The 20,165-nt window shown below is 30.0% G+C and overlaps 1 protein-coding gene across 6 annotated transcripts in view; it reads right to left on the minus strand.

Moving 5' to 3' along the window:
• Positions 1 to 20,165, minus strand: part of LOC100166119 (twitchin) — an 81,414-nt gene that overhangs the window by 23,495 nt on the left and 37,754 nt on the right. For 4 of the 6 annotated variants that reach the window (XM_008184337.3, XM_016803945.2, XM_008184330.3 and 1 more), the window contains 48 exons: positions 19,935 to 20,102; positions 19,737 to 19,861; positions 19,489 to 19,666; positions 19,279 to 19,426; positions 19,011 to 19,147; positions 18,776 to 18,939; positions 18,549 to 18,690; positions 18,188 to 18,490; positions 17,515 to 18,114; positions 17,322 to 17,451; positions 16,501 to 16,673; positions 16,308 to 16,435; positions 14,715 to 14,868; positions 14,346 to 14,645; positions 14,115 to 14,281; positions 13,916 to 14,051; positions 13,465 to 13,746; positions 12,529 to 12,834; positions 12,161 to 12,265; positions 11,369 to 11,566; positions 11,181 to 11,305; positions 10,855 to 11,011; positions 10,303 to 10,602; positions 10,072 to 10,243; positions 9,890 to 10,017; positions 9,673 to 9,817; positions 9,096 to 9,232; positions 8,726 to 9,025; positions 8,534 to 8,669; positions 6,005 to 6,171; positions 5,658 to 5,939; positions 5,449 to 5,589; positions 5,216 to 5,374; positions 4,845 to 5,147; positions 4,492 to 4,773; positions 4,124 to 4,423; positions 3,873 to 4,008; positions 3,633 to 3,799; positions 3,402 to 3,534; positions 3,149 to 3,329; positions 2,933 to 3,077; positions 2,748 to 2,870; positions 2,303 to 2,679; positions 1,949 to 2,153; positions 1,488 to 1,793; positions 1,278 to 1,413; positions 419 to 585; positions 43 to 324 (listed from right to left, as the gene is read on the minus strand). In XM_008184337.3, coding sequence (XP_008182559.1) covers positions 43 to 324; positions 419 to 585; positions 1,278 to 1,413; positions 1,488 to 1,793; positions 1,949 to 2,153; positions 2,303 to 2,679; positions 2,748 to 2,870; positions 2,933 to 3,077; positions 3,149 to 3,329; positions 3,402 to 3,534; positions 3,633 to 3,799; positions 3,873 to 4,008; positions 4,124 to 4,423; positions 4,492 to 4,773; positions 4,845 to 5,147; positions 5,216 to 5,374; positions 5,449 to 5,589; positions 5,658 to 5,939; positions 6,005 to 6,171; positions 8,534 to 8,669; positions 8,726 to 9,025; positions 9,096 to 9,232; positions 9,673 to 9,817; positions 9,890 to 10,017; positions 10,072 to 10,243; positions 10,303 to 10,602; positions 10,855 to 11,011; positions 11,181 to 11,305; positions 11,369 to 11,566; positions 12,161 to 12,265; positions 12,529 to 12,834; positions 13,465 to 13,746; positions 13,916 to 14,051; positions 14,115 to 14,281; positions 14,346 to 14,645; positions 14,715 to 14,868; positions 16,308 to 16,435; positions 16,501 to 16,673; positions 17,322 to 17,451; positions 17,515 to 18,114; positions 18,188 to 18,490; positions 18,549 to 18,690; positions 18,776 to 18,939; positions 19,011 to 19,147; positions 19,279 to 19,426; positions 19,489 to 19,666; positions 19,737 to 19,861; positions 19,935 to 20,102 — 9,636 coding nt within the window. Of the gene's footprint in view, positions 1 to 42; positions 325 to 418; positions 586 to 1,277; positions 1,414 to 1,487; positions 1,794 to 1,948; positions 2,154 to 2,302; positions 2,680 to 2,747; positions 2,871 to 2,932; positions 3,078 to 3,148; positions 3,330 to 3,401; positions 3,535 to 3,632; positions 3,800 to 3,872; positions 4,009 to 4,123; positions 4,424 to 4,491; positions 4,774 to 4,844; positions 5,148 to 5,215; positions 5,375 to 5,448; positions 5,590 to 5,657; positions 5,940 to 6,004; positions 6,172 to 8,533; positions 8,670 to 8,725; positions 9,026 to 9,095; positions 9,233 to 9,672; positions 9,818 to 9,889; positions 10,018 to 10,071; positions 10,244 to 10,302; positions 10,603 to 10,854; positions 11,012 to 11,180; positions 11,306 to 11,368; positions 11,567 to 12,160; positions 12,266 to 12,528; positions 12,835 to 13,464; positions 13,747 to 13,915; positions 14,052 to 14,114; positions 14,282 to 14,345; positions 14,646 to 14,714; positions 14,869 to 15,393; positions 15,415 to 16,307; positions 16,436 to 16,500; positions 16,674 to 17,321; positions 17,452 to 17,514; positions 18,115 to 18,187; positions 18,491 to 18,548; positions 18,691 to 18,775; positions 18,940 to 19,010; positions 19,148 to 19,278; positions 19,427 to 19,488; positions 19,667 to 19,736; positions 19,862 to 19,934; positions 20,103 to 20,165 lie in introns of all 6 variants that reach the window. The other 2 variants (XM_008184327.3, XM_008184324.3) reach the window with 1 other exon arrangement.

A 20,165-nucleotide genomic window follows, 5' to 3' on the forward strand; every position in this document is an offset into this window, starting at 1 on the left:
TCATTGTTATAAAATTAAAATCATATAACAATTATAAAGTACCTATAACTGTAACTTTGACTGCAGCTTTGTCCATTCCATGAATATTTTTTGCTACCAAGTAATAAATTCCGTCGTCAGAACGCTTCGCATCAATAACTTTCAGTTTTGTCGAGTGATCTTGATTTATTATATTAATACTTTCAGTTTTTACTAGCACGTCTCCTCTAAGAGACCATTCTTTGGTTGGAGGAGGTTCTCCAGACACTTTAACATCAAATTCAAACATGTTTCCAGCCCGAACTTTGATGTCCGAGAGAGTGTTCCTATCGATATGTGGGGCCACTGAAATATATTTATTTAATAAATACAAAATATTTTATATTTACATTATGAGAATTAAAGTATGCATAATTTTGTAATATCATATGTCACTTACACTTTTTGAGTCTAGCAAGGTGAGGTAATGTTGGTTCACTCGCTTCACCTGGTCCAGCTTTATTTACTGCACGCACCCTAAACTCATACTGATTACCTTCAGTTAAACCAGGAACGATTCCACTGTTTACATCTCCAATTACTTCAGCAGCCTTAACCCATGTTGGACTGTAAAAGTACATAATATTCAACAATATACACGAATACCTATATATTATTTATGACAAAATCTAAATAACGACAATTTATTAGTTTTAAAATTATGAAATACCTAGTGTTTATTATATACATTAGTATAATAATATAATAATATTTATTGATTATAAAGTAAATAAAACAGTTTATGAAAAATTTAATTATTTTTAACTTTTAAATAAAATTACTATAATGTTATAACTAAAATTGATCAATTGAATATGTAATATGATGACACTAAAAAATTATTAATTTAAGTCTTAGGTGATTTATATTTTTATTCATAGAAAAGTAAGTTTAATTTAGTATCGTTATTATATCTCGTTGATCGGGAATTCATTATTATTCTAAAAATAAAACTTCAAGAATTTTACTTATATAACATTAAAGGCTCTGTCAAGCAGAACGCGGTATAACGCGCGTTAAAGCGGTAAATGGCTCGTCGGCGTGGTGCTTTCACGTGCGTGAATAACACCGCGTTGTAACAAATTACAAAAGCACGTGAAAATAACGCTTTCTGTTTGACAGAGCCTTTATAGATAAAATATTTTAATAATAATTATATTTATGATTTTTGTTGACTTACATTATTTTAATCTTATTTATATTTTATTAAAATTATTTTAATATTTTAACTTCAAAGAAATGCTTAGACATTTTTTTACCTGAATTTATCTTTCTTTTCAATTATATAACCAGTTATTGGTGATCCTCCGTCAATCTTAGGTCTATCCCACCCAAGTTCAACAAAATCGCTGTCAAAATCTTTGATAATTGGATTTGATGGTCTACTGGGAGTATCTAAAATAAATAGAAAAAAAAAGATTAAAGTTGTAATATTTAGCTTTCAGTCAATTAAGTAATCAAGAAATTACCAAATGGATTCTTAGCTTCAATGCTTTGGTTAGCTGTTAGTGGGTCTGATTTGCCTTGCTTATTTACTGCCTTTACTCTGAATTTATATTTATGTCCGGGTATCAGGTCAGTAACATCAAAGTTAGTAACCGGACCATCAGTTTCTCCAGCAGGTACCCAGCGACCCAAAACTTCGTCTAACTTTTCTATGATATAATTTTCGATTGGTTGACCACCGTTATCTTCTGGTGGTTTCCAACTTAATTTGCATCCTTCACCATGTACATCGGACACTTTAAGGGGTCCTTCTGGTGCACTTGGTTTATCTATAATAAGAAAACCCATTAAATTAGTATTTTAAATTTTACTTTTTACATTTTAGAATATTTACAAATAAAAGACAAATTTTAGCGTGCATTGTTTTTTTAGATTATAGTTTTGGTGATTTTTTTTTTAATGTTTCATATCTTAAAACGTTTACCTAAAACGGTTACTTCAGCGTACGCTGTGTCTTTGCCATTTATATTTTCAGCTGTTAAAGTATAGGTTCCTGAATCTTCTCTTGTTGCCATACGAATAATTAGTTTTGTATTATAATCAACGTGTGTTTGTTTTACACCATCACCTACTCGTATATCTTTGTGATTTTTCAACCAATTTGTTTTTGGTACTGGTTCACCTGTTACCTATGGATATTTAAACATATTATAATTGCATTTAGTTAAATATAAAAATAAATATATCCATCCATCAAATTTGATTTAAGGATAAGACAGCGTTCATTTATAGTTTAATTTGTTTTAAGAAAAACTATATTTATAAACAAACAACTTACTTTTATGTCATAACTAATAGTTTGTCCAGCTTTTATTTTGATATCAATCAAGTTTGTACGATCAATATGTGGTGCCATATTACGTGGCTTAGTTACAATCGTATTTGTTGGATCACTGGCTTCACCTGGACCTGCTGCATTTATTGCTTTTACTTGGAATACATAAGATTCACCTTCCACTAGATTTGGTACTGTTGCGGTTGTTTTATCAGCAGGTACTGTCAATGCTTTTTCCCACGTTCCTGATTTGTCCTTGACCTCAATTAAATATCCTGTAATGGGAGATCCGCCATCCTCCTTTGGTGGTATCCATTTTAAGTCTACGAAATTCTTATCCCAATCTGTCACTTCCAAGTTACCTGGTTTACCTGGCTCATCTAAAAAATTAATACTCAATAAAATATGTTTAAAATTATAAAATATAATATTTGTATGACTGTATTACCAAAAGGATTTTTAGCGACAATCGATTCTACAGTTTGGAGTGGTTCAGATTCGCCTTCTGCATTTACAGCTGTAACGCGGAATTTATATTCTTTACCCGGTGTCAGACCTGTCACCGTCAAAGCTGTAAAAATTCAATTGTTAAAATGAAATTGTTTAATATTTTAATATTTATTCCAATCAAACCAGTTTCTGGTGATCGTCCACATGGTATCCAACTGCCTTTTTGAGTATCGAACTTTTCCACTAAATAATATTCAATAGGAGTACCTCCATCATCTTCTGGTCTTTTCCAATTTAATTTACAACCTTCTTTGTGTATATCAGAAACCTAAAATAAGATTGTAAAAAAAAAATAAAATATTTCGATTCAAATATTTGTGCATTGATTTGATTTATTACTTGAAGCGGTCCAACAGGTGGCGTTGGCTTGTCTGTAACTGTGACATTTATAATAGCAGTATCTTTTCCAGAACTGTTTACAGCACTAACGGTATATTGACCACTGTTATTACGGCCAACTGGTCTAATCACTAATTTTGTATAATAGTCTACGATTTCAATATTAACATGGGGTTCAGATCTACAAAATACAAATTATAAAATAATTATCAATAACGGTGTACGTAATTATTTTAATATTTTAAAAATTTACTTTAATGGCATAGCACCACATCTCCAATCAACATGAGGGGCAGGTTCACCCGTAATCACTGCATCTAATTTTAATGACGATCCAGCTGATAGCTTTACATCCATAAGGTTACGTCTATCAATATGAGGAGCCACTAAAATTAAAATTTAACATTATTTATGTTTATTTAAATAGATGAATGATTTTAATGTGCGGTGTATTTATTATTAAACACATTATGTATGTACTTACAGTAACGTGGTTTAGCTATAAAACTAGCGCATGGCCTACTAGGCTCACTTTGGCCAGCTTTGTTTACCGCAATAACGCGGAATTGATATTCGTTACCCTCGACCAAACCATTGACAATTCCTTGAGGTTGTTCATTGATGGTTTCACCAGCTCTTTCCCACACTCCACTAATAAATAATTTTAAAAAATATATAAATATATTATGTTCTGAACAATATTAATATAATTTCAATTAGTTACCTATATTTATCTTTTTTTTCGATAATATAATGAGTAATTGGTGTACCACCATCACTAAATGGTTTTTTCCATACTAGGTCAGCATGATTTTGACTCCAATCGTTAATATCAGGCGCACCAGGTGCTTCGGGGTTTGCTGGATTAAAAATATTAATTTTATATTAATAATATTATAATTTAAACTAAGATTATATTTTATTTGATTACAATTGTAATTTTAATCATAAATTATATTTTAGCCTAATCCTTACTGAATGGATCTTTGGCGACAATTGTAGATAATGTTTCAAGAGGTTCCGATTCGCCTTGACTATTTATTGCCTTAACACGGAAATTGTATTCATGTCCTGGTATTAAACCAGTGACTTGCATCTCTGGATCTTTGGTACGTCCTACTGGTAACCAAACGCCATTATCGGGATCGAACTTTTCTACCAGGTATCCCTCTAGTGGTTCACCACCATCATCTTTTGGTTTTTTCCATTTCAAAGTACATCCGTCTTTGTGTATATCTGAGACTTCTAATGGTCCCTCAGGTTTGGTTGGTTTGGCTGTAGAATTATAAAAAATATTAATCGTTTGTATCAAAAGTAATGTTTTTAAATAATATTTGACTTACAGATAACCGTCACTTCAACTTCTTCCTCGTCTTCACCATATTTATTAGAGGCTACTATTTTATAAATTCCTGTATCACTACGCATTGGGTTTGAGTGATAAAATCGGCTATTATACGGAATATTATCAATTTGGTAAATGCTATTAGTAGAAATAATAACATTATTGAATGACCAAGTTACATCTGGTGCTGGTTCTCCCGATACTTTTACGTCATATAAAATTGGTTCACCTTCCCGGATTGTTATAGATTTGAGATTACGACGGTCTATTTTTGGTGCCACTATGAAAAAATAAACGGAATAATTAATGAACGTTCATTTTTTGCGAAATCTTAATAAAAAAAATACATACACTTTCTTGGTTTTGGAATTATTGATTCACTTGGTGGACTTGGATCACCTTGACCAGCTTTGTTTACTGCTCGAATTCTAAATTCATATTCAATTCCTTCTTCCAAATCTTCAGCTCGACCTTTGGTCACGGGTTCTTTCATTTCTCCAGCTTTAATCCACCGTGAAGTACCTTTTTCACGTTTTTCAATTACGTAACCTGTGATTGGAGATCCTCCGTCATTTATAGGAGGTTCCCATTGTAAATCAACAAAATCTTTATCCCAATCAACGATCTTAGGTGCAGTTGTTGCACTTGGTTCATCTAAGAATACAAGGTATACAATTATAATTTACGATATTTTGATATTAAATTGTTTTATATTATCATACCAAATGGATTTTTAGCTATAATTGAATGATCGGCTACAAGCGGTTCAGATTCTCCTTCAGAGTTTACAGCAGATACACGGAACGTATATTCTTGACCCGGTATCAAGTTAGATACAGTTAAGTTTGGCTCCTTGCATCTTCCTGCTGGTACCCAACGACCTACAACACAAAATTAAAAAACAATAAGTTTTTTGGTTATTTAAATTGTTTACTAGGTATGTTAATTTATTTACCTGTTTCAGCGTCCATTTTTTCTACTAAATAATGACTCAAAGGAACACCACCATCATCTTCTGGTGGATTCCATTTTAATGAAGCACCTTCTTTGTGTACATCAGATATTTTTATTGGTCCCTCAGGTTTTCCGGGCTTATCTAAAATTAAAATTAAAATACTTGATGCATTTATTCATACATTTAATATTTCATACACGTGGCCGTACCTAGTACAGTGATGTCAAATGTTGCTTCGTCTTTGCCAGAGTCGTTTTCGGCTTTAATTATATATACTCCAGTATGTGATCTTTCAGCAATAGATATTGAAATTTTAGTTCTATAATCTTCATATTCCACATGGAAGTTTTCTTTACTTTCTAGACGTGCTTTGTTATGATACCATATTTTTGTTGGTGGTGGTTCTCCACTGATCTTTACATCAATTTTAACATGTTGTCCCGCTTTTAAAGTCAAATTCTTGAGCGTGCTTCTGTCAATTACCGGAGCAACTGGCGTATTGTTAAAAAAAATTATAAGTTTAATTTTCAGATGAGAACTTATACAAATATTATACCATTTCTATCTTTTGTAATCACAGGGTCACTGGGTTCACTCGGCTTACTAAATCCACCTTTGTTGACTGCAATTACCCGGAATGTGTATTTCATATTTTCAGCAAGATCCGGTACTCTTCCTTCGCATTTGTTTCCAATTAACTCTACAGCCTTTTGCCATTTAGAGCTAAAAACAGTTTGATTGTTAATTTATTATAATGATTAAGTTGATGTTTGATTAATATTTTATTGTTATTGTTGTTTCTTATAAGTGTATTCAAATGCTTATGGTACAGTCAATAATTTTCGACATATTCAGACAAAGCTAAATCTCTTGTACAAATTTGTTACACGAACTTTGCATTACAATGTTAAATTATTTGCGGGGAATATAAATTTGTGGCATTTCTAACAAGGAATTAAGTTATTACTAAGGGAAATATAGTCATAAAGAAATAGTGATATATAAACTCAAAAGCATGACAAAACAGTAAATGATAAGGTAAAATGAAAATATATATAAAAAGTAGGAGAAGTATCTATACCTCATTACACTAGTCTCTAGTCTCTAAATTGTATAATAATAGTAAAATTTCAAGATTTATATAAATTACTTTTCTTTCTTCATTATTTAGTATTTAGTATAGTTAAACTTAATATTTGTAAATTATAAACTGGAAACAATAACTGTTTTATTTAACTGTAATTTTGGCTGCCCATTATGTCTTAGTAATTTTGTACAATGCTAGGTACATCATCCACAATACTTTATACAAAATATATCGTTTACCATATTGACCATAGTTCTAAAATGTCGGATTTAACACTTTTAACATACCTATAATATATTATCGACTAGTAAGTTAATTAATCAAACTACAAAATAATTGAAAATTAGTTCCTGTTATGTAACATAAATTATAGAATAAAGGAAAAAAAAGTGGGTAAGTGGATGTCGCTCTGCTGTACAGTAGGTTACAAGTGGGTCACTATATAATGGATAGTATTAAATTTGAATTCAATGATATAATATCACTGTATAAGAAAAACGATTCTGAGTGGAGATGGTTCGTCAGTCTAGATATTAGACATACCTATTATAGGTATACTTATCTATAGGTAGTATTAAAAAAAAATTGACCTATTATAGGTATCACTAATAAATTCCAAATTAATCATATCACAATATCCATTAGGTAACGCGTTATACATCAACAACAAACAGTGGTACTATCATAGATATATAATTGTATACTTTAGAATTTTCAAGTACCCACAAATAATATTATACAATCACAACAAAATAACTAAAATAGTTATTCCAGGTTTTTTAATACGTAATTTTGTCTAAATTTGAACTTAAAATTACTATAAAAATAAACTGTGCTTATGTATTTCTTAGAATGTTTGGTAACATAATTAAATATTTATGTGGAATCTTGTTTTAAATTTTCAATCCTTAGATATAAAAGTTGAATATTTTATAAATTTTGTCAAATTGTCAACTTCAAATGCTTATAGAAAATAATTGTGCATATGTATTTTTAATATTTTTCAACTGCTATTGTAACAATGTATCAGGAGCCTTGTATTAATTTTTTACACTTTTTGGCCCAATAGATAAAACTTTATTGATATTTATAGAAAAAAAAACTAAAAAAATTGAAAACTTACAATGTCCGTAAACAGCTCAAAAAGAGTCAAATTATTTTCAAAATTTTATCGTATATAGAAAATGCTATTATAAACATTCAGTGAAATTTTGAAGTATCTACAGTCAATAGACAAAGTTATGAAAAATCTTGTATTACATTTTCAATACTTAAATTTAAAAAGAAAATTTTTCATGAATTTTTAACTCAAAATAATTTGCAAATTTTCGTCATTTTTACGTATTTGTCAATATTTGAACTTCAGATAATTATAAAAAAAAACTGTGACTAAGGATTTTTAATATTTTTCAAATGTCATTGTAATAATATAGTAGGAGCCTTGTATTAAATTTTCAAGTATTTTTCCTCAAAAAATAAAGTTTTATTGACATTAATAGGAAAAAAAACTAATGAAAATGGAAACTGAAATTGTACGTAAACAGCTCAAAACAAATCAAAATATTTTGAAAATTTTATCATGTATAGAAAATGGAAATATAAACAACCAGTGAAAATTTCATGTATCTACAGTCATTCGTTTTTAAGTTAAACCAAAAACCAAAATCAATTTTCTACAGATTTTGCGTAAAAATGCCCGTTTTTCCTTAATTTCTCTTTTGTTTTTCACGGCGCTTTTGAAAACTATTGGAAAAATTTTACTTTTGACCCCCCAAAGTACCAACTAGATTCACTTTCCTATCAGAAAACGTACTGTTGAAGAAAATCCAAGCACTTTTACTGTCCTAAAAGATGATGACAGACACAAAAAAAAATAAATAAATAAATAAAAAAAAAAAAAAAAAAAACACACATCATTGTAAAATCAATACATTGATCGTTCCACTTAGAATCTAAATTTCTTTAGGTGAATTTTTCAAATAGTAGATAAAATCTCACCTATATTGATCTTTTTTTTCAATAATGTATGATGTAACTGGAGCACCATTTTCGTTTGCTGGAGGTGTCCATTTCAAATGTACGCTACTCTTATCCCAGTCCTTAGCATATGGTTTTCCAGGACGGTCAGGTTCATCTATTTTTCACGTAAAAATTAATATTTTTTAATATGAAAAAAATAGCAATACTTACTATATGGGTTCTTTGCTACAATTCCAAAATCGGTTTCTAGTGGTTCTGATTCTCCTTCTGCATTTACTGCTTTTACCCGGAATAAATATTCTTTACCCTCGTGTAAACCAGTAACTTCGGCTTCGGGAAGCTTAGAAATAGTAACAGGTACCCATCGTCCCATTTCAGTATCCATACGTTCAACAATATAATGATCAATCGGAACACCTCCGTCATCTTCAGGTTTTTGCCATTTAAGTTCACATCCTTCTGCAGTGACTTCTGACACTTTCAGTGGACCTTTAGGTTTGGTAGGAGCAGCTAAAATGATAAAATAGAAATAAAATTATGTATTTAAATAATATGATATTTTAATATATTCTAAACTCACTGAGAACAACAATCTCAACTTCTGCTTTATCAGTTCCAGAGTCATTCTTCGCAGTAACTGTATAAATTCCTGAATCTGAGCGTTTTGCTTTTTGCAGTATAAATGTAGTTTTATAATCTTCACTTTCTATAGTTAATCTAAATTGAAATAAAAATATAACAATTATATAATAAATGTATACCTAACTTATATGGGTGTTTTCAATACAATTGGATTAAAAAAAATAATTTAATATATTGTTTCAAACACTTTTATAAAAATAAGTAGGTATCAAAACAATATTTGCATCATGAAAAATTAGATTGGTATCATCACAGTATTTTGATACGCATCCTCCGCTCTTTACTTCGCCTTTATCGTAGTTCTCCACTTCGTATTAGTTATCAATCATATACATACATATATATAACAGAACAAAATCAACCAATGTGAAGTGGAGAGCTACGACATAGGACGGAACCACGGAGGTGAAGGAGATGTGCATACTGCGCAAAACTAGTACAACTGTGATGATATCTATCTAATTTGTTATGATTTGCATCCAAACAGATCCACATTTAAAAAGCTTAATAGTTACCTATCATTAAATAATATAGTCTGTCCATTAAATGTCCACAATATAGTGGGTGAAGGTTCCCCTTCAACATCTGCTTCAAACTTCAAGAATTTTCCTTTGCGAATTTCCTTCTTTCCCAAATTCTTTCGGTCAATTTTAGGTGCCACTGTATAATAAAATAAAATTTAGAAAATATATTACTTAACCCCCTTTTTATTTGTGAAATATATTTACGTACTGAATCGTGGTTTAGCAACAACAGATTTCGAAATGTCACTTGGTTGACTAGGTCCAACTTTATTAACTGCAATTACTCTGAACTCATATTCGTGACCTTCTACAACATCCGTCACTCGACCAGAACGTCTAATAAAAAAAAAATTGTTATTTAAAAACTTTAATATTTATAAAAAAACTTACTTATTTGGAACTACAAGAGCTTTAACCCAGTTCCTCTCGTCTTTATCTCTCATTTCGACAATATAACTTTCAATCGGGGCACCTCCATCAGAATCGGGGGCTTCCCATTCAAGGTCAATAAATGACTTATCCCAATTTGTTGGATTTGGCTTTCCTGGCTTACTTGGTTCATCTGCGTACAACTTAATTGAAATATTTGTTTGTATAATTAAAACTAAAAGGGGATCTTACCAAATGGATTCTTTGCTACTATGAATTTATCAGCTTCTAAATCATCTGATTCTCCTTCTTTGTTGACTGCCCTCACACGGAATTTATATTGTTTACCTTCCTGTAAACCAGTTATGTTTGCTTCTGGCTCGCTTGATTTACCACATGGTATCCATTGACCAGTTAATGGATCAAGTTTTTCTATTTCATAATACTCTATAGGCGTGCCACCGTCATCCTCTGGCTTCTTCCATTTTAATTTGCAACCATTTTTCGTCACATCAGTTACTTCAAGCGGACCACCTGGCTTAGTTGGTTTTCCTAAAATATATATTAATGATAAAGTTTATATTGTATTAAAAAGAAGTTAAGACATTTCATTTTTAATTCTAAATTAATTAGTTTAAAAAAAGATATTTTTAGAAAAAAATATGAGTTTGTATCAATTCGTTCAATTAAAAAGTTTAAAAGTGATAAAAGTTAGCATTTCAATTATGCTTGATGAATAGTTTTAATTTTTAAAAAGTTATAAACTGTTATGTTATATTTATATAATTGTTTTTATTTTTTTACCTAAGATAGTAATATCAAAAGTAGCCGTGTCTTCGCCGACTGAGTTTTTAGCTTTAATTGTGTATAAGCCACTATGAGCCCGCAAAGCCTTAATGATCATTAATTTTGTATTGTATTCCATGTTATTGATTTCCAGTGAATTTCCTGTAGTTAGTTCCTAAACAATTTAAATTACAATAGTAAAGCTTCTGAATATAATATATTAATTGTTTTATGGAAAAAAAATATATTTTACACATAATTAATTTTACTTATATATATTATATATCTGAAGTACTAATTATGAAATAGATAACTTAAACTTGTATACAAATTAAAAATCTTACAGCGTCTTTAAATGACCATGTCACTTCAGGTACAGGTTCTCCACTTATGTTCACATCAATTAATTTTGTATGTCCCACTTTCATGATCACGCTTTGTAAGTTTGTTCTATCTATTCTTGGTTTCACTGAAAAATGAAATGGTTTATGTTAAGTGTATGTCGTTAAACTAACATGTAAATATATCTTACTGAATTTTGCTTTGACAATATGAGGAAGAGACTCTTCGCTAGGTTCACCGAGTCCAGCTTTGTTAACAGCACGTACTCGAAATTGGTATTGTTGTCCGTTTTCTAATTTTGGAATTTTGCCTTTGCAGACATTTCCCGTAACTTCGGCAGCTTTTACGAATGAACTATCATATTTGCTCTTCATTTCGATTATATATCCTAAAATAAGAATTATAGGTTACTGGCGAAGACATATTATTAAACATTTTTATAACCAAGTAATAATTTTAATAAGTACCTATTATGTTTACATTTATTTACCCTCATTTCTTACGTTATTGAAAAAATCTAATACTTTAATTTCAATAGTATTTATACATACAGATGTATTATTTGAAAAAAAAAATAGTTTTAAAATTGTGGCTAAAACAAATTCTTCTTATTAAATTATTTTTATTATTTTTATTAGCATTATTATTTATTATACCATATCACTATAAGTACAATGCTTATTTGTATATTTAATATTGTTGTTTATTTTATATCAACTATAAACAATATGCTCCAACCATTCAAAAACTAATATAAGCTAGCAAAATAAGCAGAAATAAATAAATATTCAAAAAGAATACAATTAATTGTTCATGTATTCAGATATGAATAAATATTCTAAATATATTTTTTAAAAAGTATTTAAATTCTTATTCTGAATACCTTTTAACATATTTATTCAAATATATATGAATATATACAAAATAAAAGTATTTTTTATAAGTCTAGTGTATCTTGTTCCAATAGTTTTATTCCACTAACCTGTTATTGGAGCTCCACCATCCCTAAACGGTGCATCCCATTTCAGTTCTACCATATTTTCGTCATAGTCAATAACTTCTGGTAATCCCGGAGGACCAGGCGTATCTGATAAAAAAAAAAAGATAATGATGAATAGCTAAATTTTTTATATTAACTTGTATCATCCACTTTGCAGGTAATAAAGTGTCTAGGACATTATTTTGTGTTTAAACCAAATATAATATTATGGGAATATGAATTGTGATAGTTATAAGATAATTAAAAAGGAATGAGTGATTCGATTTTTTTTGAATTTCTCCTGATAAAAACTATTACCAATACCTAGAAGTTATTAAGATTAGTTATGTTGACATTAGAAAAATAATTACCATAAGGATTTTTAGCAACTATTGTATTATCAGAATCTAATGGTTCGGATTCTCCTTCCTCGTTTAATGCTTTCACTCTGAAATGATACTTTCTATTCGGTTCCAGACCGTTTATTTTGTGTTCTAATTTTGTTGGATCGACGAAACCTGCAGGTACCCATTTCCCAGTTGTGTTATCCATTTTCTCAACTAAATACCCAGTAATGGGCAATCCACCATCATCCTTAGGTTTGTTCCAGTGTAGCGTACATCCTTCTTTATGTACGTCTGTGACTTCAAGTGGCCCAGTTGGGGGTCCAGGTTTATCTAATAAAATTGGAATGATAAATTTTATTTAAGTTAATTGTAAAAAGTTAGATAAAATAATGATTTCTTGTGTAATAGTAATTGAGCTGAGCAAAGCGAAGCCGAGCGAAGCTCTTATACGCGGGATAGCCGTTTACTAAACGGCATACTTCTTTGCAACGGATTAGGCGATCTCGACCAAACTTGGCACGGTGATAGTGTGGACATCGCCGAATGCCAACAAGTGGTTTTGATCGATGTCCTATCTACCATCGATGACTAATCACCGAAAAACTAAATTTTGATACCTTAATTTTGTTTCCGTAGAAACATAGATCCGCCATAAATCAATAATTTCACAACAAATCAGAATCTATCAAATCCATGTCATTCAAAAAACAAGTTCAATAAGCTTCGGTGTATTTAACTCGCTCAGCTAAATTTCTTGCAATCAGCGAACCGCATTGCAGTCCTAGTATAATATACTTTTAGACTAGACATATATTTATATTACTAATGAGTATTTTTGTTTTTGGAAACTTCTACATCCTACTTTTTTTTAGCTAATGTGCATTATTAACATTATTTATTTAAACCCTTAGTATCTAAGTCCTAGTATAAAACAAGTAAATAATTTTAAGACTAAATTACCTAAAATAACGACTTCTACAGTAGCTTCATCAAATCCTGAAGCATTTTCTGCTCGTAAACTATAGACTCCTGTATTTTTTCTAGTATTTTCAGATAAATTTAGTTTTGTATTATAATCTTCATTTTCCATTTTCACTGAACGTCCATTTATCAATGGTTTATTTCCAAACGACCATATCATGGTTGGTGGAGGTTCACCACGTACGTCTACGTCAAACTTCACAATTTGACCTACTCTTACGACAACCTTTTGTAGTTTTTCACGATTGATCAGTGGTTTTACTGAAATAATAATAAATGAAAACCATTGGTTAGGTACTATAAACTGTAAAATAGTATAATGTACAACAAAAATTGTTAACTGGGTTAATAATTATGGTGTACCGTATAATATGATATCGATGTTCAGTTCAAAATATTTATCCTCGTTTATAAGGAACAAAATACTTACGATTTTTAGCTTTAGCAGTATGCATTTTGGTTGCATCGCTTGGTTCGGAAGGCCCTGCTTTATTTACTGCACGTACCCTAAACTGATACTGGTTGCCTTCTTTAAGATTTTTTACTGTAGCATGACAAGCCGGTGTCTAAAATGAATTCCATAATAAAAAATTGTCTTCATAAAATGTACATTCATAATGTATACTCACTTTTGTAGTCAAAATCTCATCCCATACGGCGGAAAGTTTTTCTTTTTTCTCAATAACATATCCAGTTATTGGTGCCCCGCCATCGTGCTTTGGCTCTGACCACGATAAGTCTACCTTATCTACATCCCAGTCAGTGATTTTTGGTGTTCCAGGTTTACCAGGATGTTCTAAAAAAAAATATTATTTCTAGAATTTGGATACATTTATTTTTTGACTGTTACTCTTATTTACCATATGGGTTCTTGGAAATAATACTACCATCGCTTTCTAATGGCTCAGATTCACCTTCCTCGTTCAAAGCTTTTACCCTAAACGTATACTCGTGACCTTCTTGTAAGCCTTTAATGTCCATTTCTGGTTCTTGTGTGCGACCAACTGGAATCCAGCGTCCAGTTTGAGCATCCATTTTTTCAACCACGTAAGCCGTTATAGGTTTTCCACCGTCATCCTTTGGTTTGTCCCATTTGACTTTAGCCCCACTGCTTGTAACATCTTTCACTTTAAGAGGACCTTGAGGTCTTGTTGGAGGACCTATTGTCAATGATAAAATGGTTAACACATCGTAATATCGATAATATTTATCAATGATTTTGTACATACATAGAACGGTCACTTCAACAGTAGCTTCGTCCTTTCCAAATTCGTTTTCAGCAATAATTTTATACAAACCGGAATCTTTACGTCCCGTATCTGACAAAGTAATTTTTGAGTTGTATGGTATATTTACGATTTGAACATTGCCTTCCGATATAACCTAGTTATTTAAAATAATATGTCACAACATGTTTTTTTTAAATTATTTTATTTGGAATATTATTATGAGTTTATTAGTCCTGCATAGACAGTAGACACGTCTTCTTCAACGATTACCTGTATCTATTATTATTCTGAAATAAGCATCATAAGTCAAATTCTACTTGTCAACTTTCTATCTAATAAATGCAATTATTTACGAACTACAATAATCTAATGTGTATAAAAACAAATATAATGTGATTTTAAAGTAATATGTACACACACCAATCAAAACTACTGTACAAAACACAATAATACATAAATATGTTTATAAATAAAATTCAAAATCTACAACTCTAAATCATCAAATAATATCTTTAAATTTATTTATAGTTTATAATAGTCTACTCAGTATGCTATTAAAATAACTACTTTGGTGAAATAAGAAAACCAACTATCACTACAATAATAACTACAATGAATCTCAATTCTACTAAACGATTTCTACATAATATACGTAGTAATCGCTTTTCATTTTACTCACATCTTTTATAACTTCGTCAGTCTGAAATGTAAAATTTGTAAAATTTAAGCTTATTTTCAAGACAAAATAGAAATAGATAAAAAAAACCATAATATTTTAATAACTGGAATTCTAATAACAAAATACTTTTTAAAAAAAAACTATCCAATGAAAGCTACAGAGTTATGTATATAATTATACTATGCGTACATTTATAATAACAGATATGGGTAATATTAAAATGATCCTCTCAGTATAGAAATAATTTAAAATAAGGAATTTATGCCAATGAATAATTTTCAACAGCTACAAGAATAATTATTATAATGTTGGTGAATCTTTATAGTAAAATCAACCAGTTATGAATGATTACTGATTTTCCTCTCAAAATTATTTTTTTTTTAATTATAATATATATTATAGAACAATATGATTTTTTAATTTTAATTTTAAGAAATATTAATTAAATGTTGAAATTCTGTAATTAGTTGAAACATTTAAAAAAACTACAATTTTAATAGGTACGTTAATTGTTACATACTTATAAAAATTGCTTAATAATAAAATATATTTTTAATTTATAATTTTAAAATGTAATAGACTAATTAAGGACATAATATGATATTTATTATTTATGTCGAGTATATGAATATAGTTTATACTAAAGCAAATGTATTTATCAAGTATGTAATAATTCAATATCCACATCGTTATGAGTGAGCAAAGAACATACAACAATAGGATAGGTGCTAGCTATGAGGTAGGTAGGCACAGTTTTAAATAATTTACTTTAACAGAAAATAGGTATATTTTTCTTGTCTTTTCTTGGGTTTTCGAACTACGAATCACTAATAATACAACTTGAATACAATTTGATGTAGATATTTTATGTATAGTATAAATATATATTGTAAATTAATAATCAGCAAACAAACCTCTTTGTTAACAAGCTGCCACTTGACAGTTGGTGCTGGTTCACCTTTAATGTTGACATCGTATTTGACTGTTTTCCCACCTCTGATTACAATACTCTTTAAATTGGTGCGATCAATCCTTGGTTTTACTGAAAATAATTAGTTAGTAAATATAGAAATATTCATTTATGGACGTGCATATCGTTTAACTTACGTGATTTATGTTTAACAATATGAATTTTCGTAGGGTCTGATGCAGGCGACGGTCCAGCTTTGTTCACGGCAGTAATCCGGAACTGTAATTCTGATTTTTCTTTCAACTCAGGTACTTTGGCTTTTAATTCAGTAGCTGGGACTTCAATAGCAAACTCCCATTCTTGACTGAACCTAAGAATACAGTAATTAATAATAGATTATGTTTGTTAATATATAACAGTGGAACTGTAAAAGTAGAAAAAATTACTAATGACTAATGAGTAGTTACTTAAATACCTAGTAAATCAGCCATAAAAGCGTATATTGTTTAATGTTTTGAAGTGGTGTAAGTTATAAACAAATATTTTTAAAAGGCATAACATTTAAAATAAAAAGTCTCTGTGTAGTATAGTAGGTTTCAAGTGTTGCTGCTTTTCTTTGATCACTATAATATACGAGGATGACAGTATGTGTTAAATTTTAATCAATAATTAATATTCCTAGAAATGATTCTATGCGGAAATGGTGGGTCAGTTCTAATTTTTAAACATATTTTATTATTATATAATTTATTAATATTAATAAAAGTAACTTATTTTTCTATTTGAAATAATTAATTATTTATTTTTATTCTAGATATTAGATAGATAGTATTAACTAAAATCAGCTATTACGATATAAATTTATCAACATGTGAACATCTAGCTTAAAATTGATACCTATAAGAAATAACAAAAAATGAATAGGTATAATAACATGTAGGTACTTTACAATTCGAAGCTGCGTATATTGTACTATGATAATGAAAAATAGTAGGTTAATAATCATAATAATAGATACCTGTCTTTTTTTTCTATGAAATATTTTTCAATAGGAGCACCGCCATCTTTTTCTGGAGCGGTCCACTTCAAAGTAACACTTTGGTTGTCGTAATCAATAATTTCAGGTGTATTAGGCTTGGATGGTTCATCTAAGAAAACATTTATACATTAATCAAATAAAATACCGACCGTGATATATTTATATGTCTTACCGAATGGATTTTTAGCAATTATGGATTTGGTCGTTGTGAGTGGTTCAGAATCTCCTTCTTTATTTACAGCTGTCACTCTGAACTTGTACTCACTACCCGGTTCCAAATTGGATATTTCAACTTCAGGCTCTTTGATACTATCTTTAGCTGGCACTTTACATACTCTCACCCATTTTCCTGTTGTCACGTCCATTTTTTCTACTTCGTATTCCGTGATTGGACATCCACCGTCGTCTTCCGGTTTCTTCCATTTTAGTTTACAACTCTTTTTGGTGATATCAGTTACTTCAAGTGGTCCTTTCGGAGCATCAGGTTTACCCAAAACTGTAAACTCAAGAGTCGCTTCATCTTTACCAGAAGCATTTTCAGCTACTAGTGTGTAGACGCCCGTATCCTTACGAATAGCGCCAGTTATTGTCAATGTTGTCTGATAATCGATGTTTTCGATTTTTATTCTATCATTGTTGACCACTGTTTCGTTCTTCAATACCCACGTAAGTGTTGGCGCTGGTTCTCCAGTCACATCAACTACCCATTTTTGGTTTCTACCTGCTTTTATTGTAATATTCTTCATACCTTCTTTGTCAATTCTTGGTTTTACTAAAATAATCAAAGCAAACAACTATATGAATTATCCCTTATTTTAACAATCTATTAATACACCGTAACTTACAGTTTCTGTGTTTGCAAGTGTGTGGGTCTGTAGGTTTACTCGGAGCTCCCACTCCGGCTTTATTCACAGCTTTTACGCGGAACTCATAAACCATTTTTTCTTTTAAGCCCTCTATTTTAACTTCGGGAGTATTATCGAGTGTTTTTGTGACTTCAGTCCATTCCAATGTAAATTTATCTTTCATTTCAACTGTATAGTGTGTGATAGGTCGTCCACCGTCAGATTCTGGCTTTTTCCATTTTAAGGTAACACTCTTATTGTCATAATCAATGATTTCTGGTTTTCCCGGTTCACCTGGCTCATCTGAATCATAAAAATACAATTATTATGTTTCTTTCAATATAATGACTCAAATTTATACCATATGGGTTTTTAGCTAAAATTTCCTCAGTTGTCTCAAGTGGTTCTGATTCCCCTTCTTTATTTACAGCCTTAACTCGAATCTTATATTTCTTTTTCGGAGTTAAATTAGTGAGTGTAAACTCTTCTTTTCCTGGACCACACTAAAAATAATATTTATGATAGTAATGAAAAAAACTTAATTTATTCTACTAAACATATATATTTATAATATATATTATTTTTTACCTCGCCAGCTGCAACCCAACGACCAGAGTCCATATCCATTTTCTCAAGAATATAACCAGTTATTTCTGAACCACCATTATCTTCTGGTTTTTTCCAAGCAACTGTTATATGATCAGCTCTTACTTCTTTAGCTATCAAAGGTCCGGTAGGTCTGAGTGGTTTGTCTAAAACAATAAAATTATTTATTTATGTATATCTAAATGCATAAATATATATAATAGATATAATCCATTACCTAAAACAATAACTTCAGCATCTTTTTCGGCAGTTCCAGAACTATTTTTTAATATTAAAGTATATTTTCCACTGTCAATCCTTGTAGCTCTTCGAACTGTTAATAATGTATTACGTTCATATTTATCAATAGTGATTCTAAAAAAAAAATCAAACATTATTATAAATACATATTACATAATACATTTAGTTAGTATCATATATGAATTATGCTATAAATAAATAATACAATTCTTCTTAAAAAAATTTAAATGATTACGACTTTTTACCTGTCACCGTCATGTACGATTTCAGTTTCATTTATTTTCCAGATTACTTCAGGTTCTGGCTCACCTCCATATTTTATATCGTATTTAATCACTTGTCCTTTTTTAACAATTATATTTTTCAAATCATCTCCGATAATCCATGGCTTAACTGTAATGATAAATGTAAGTTATCCATAATATATTCATAATCTATAGATTCAAAATGTTTACCGAATCTTGATTTGGCAATAATTGGTTTTGTTGCTTCACTAGGTTCACCCGGACCAGCTTTATTTATTGCTCGTACGCGGAATTCGTATTGGATTCCTTCTTTTAGACCATCAATTGTAGCCGAAGTAATATCTCCTTCAAAAACTTTACCTTTTACCCAATCTTTTCCAAATTTTTCCTATTGAATTAAAACCAAGAAGGTATAAGTAATTTGTACTTTTGCTTAAATCAATATTTCAAAATATTACTTTGTACTCAATAACATATCCTGTAATAGGCGCTCCTCCGTCATTTTCAGGTTTTGTCCATTTCAAATCAGCGTGATCCTTATCCCAGTCAACTACTTCTACATCTTTTGGTTTACTAGGCTCGTCTAATTCCAAAACAAAATTAAATAACAAATAAATGGTATCATAGAATGTTTAATTAAATTTTAGAAATTATACCCCATGGATCCTTAGCTAAAACAGTTTTGGCGAGTGGCGTAGGTTCAGATGCTCCAATTTTTGACACAGCTTTTACGCGGAATTTATATTCTTTTTTCGTTGTTAAATCTGTTACATCCAAAAATAATGGAGCATCTGCTTTTACTTCTCCAACATTTGTCCATCCTCCTAGTTATCGCAATAAATGAAAAATACAAATTAAGTATGTGCACATAATTAAATAATACAAAA

This window comes from Acyrthosiphon pisum, chromosome X (genome assembly GCF_005508785.2).
Source record: "Acyrthosiphon pisum isolate AL4f chromosome X, pea_aphid_22Mar2018_4r6ur, whole genome shotgun sequence".
NCBI classification, from domain to species: Eukaryota; Metazoa; Arthropoda; class Insecta; order Hemiptera; family Aphididae; genus Acyrthosiphon; species Acyrthosiphon pisum.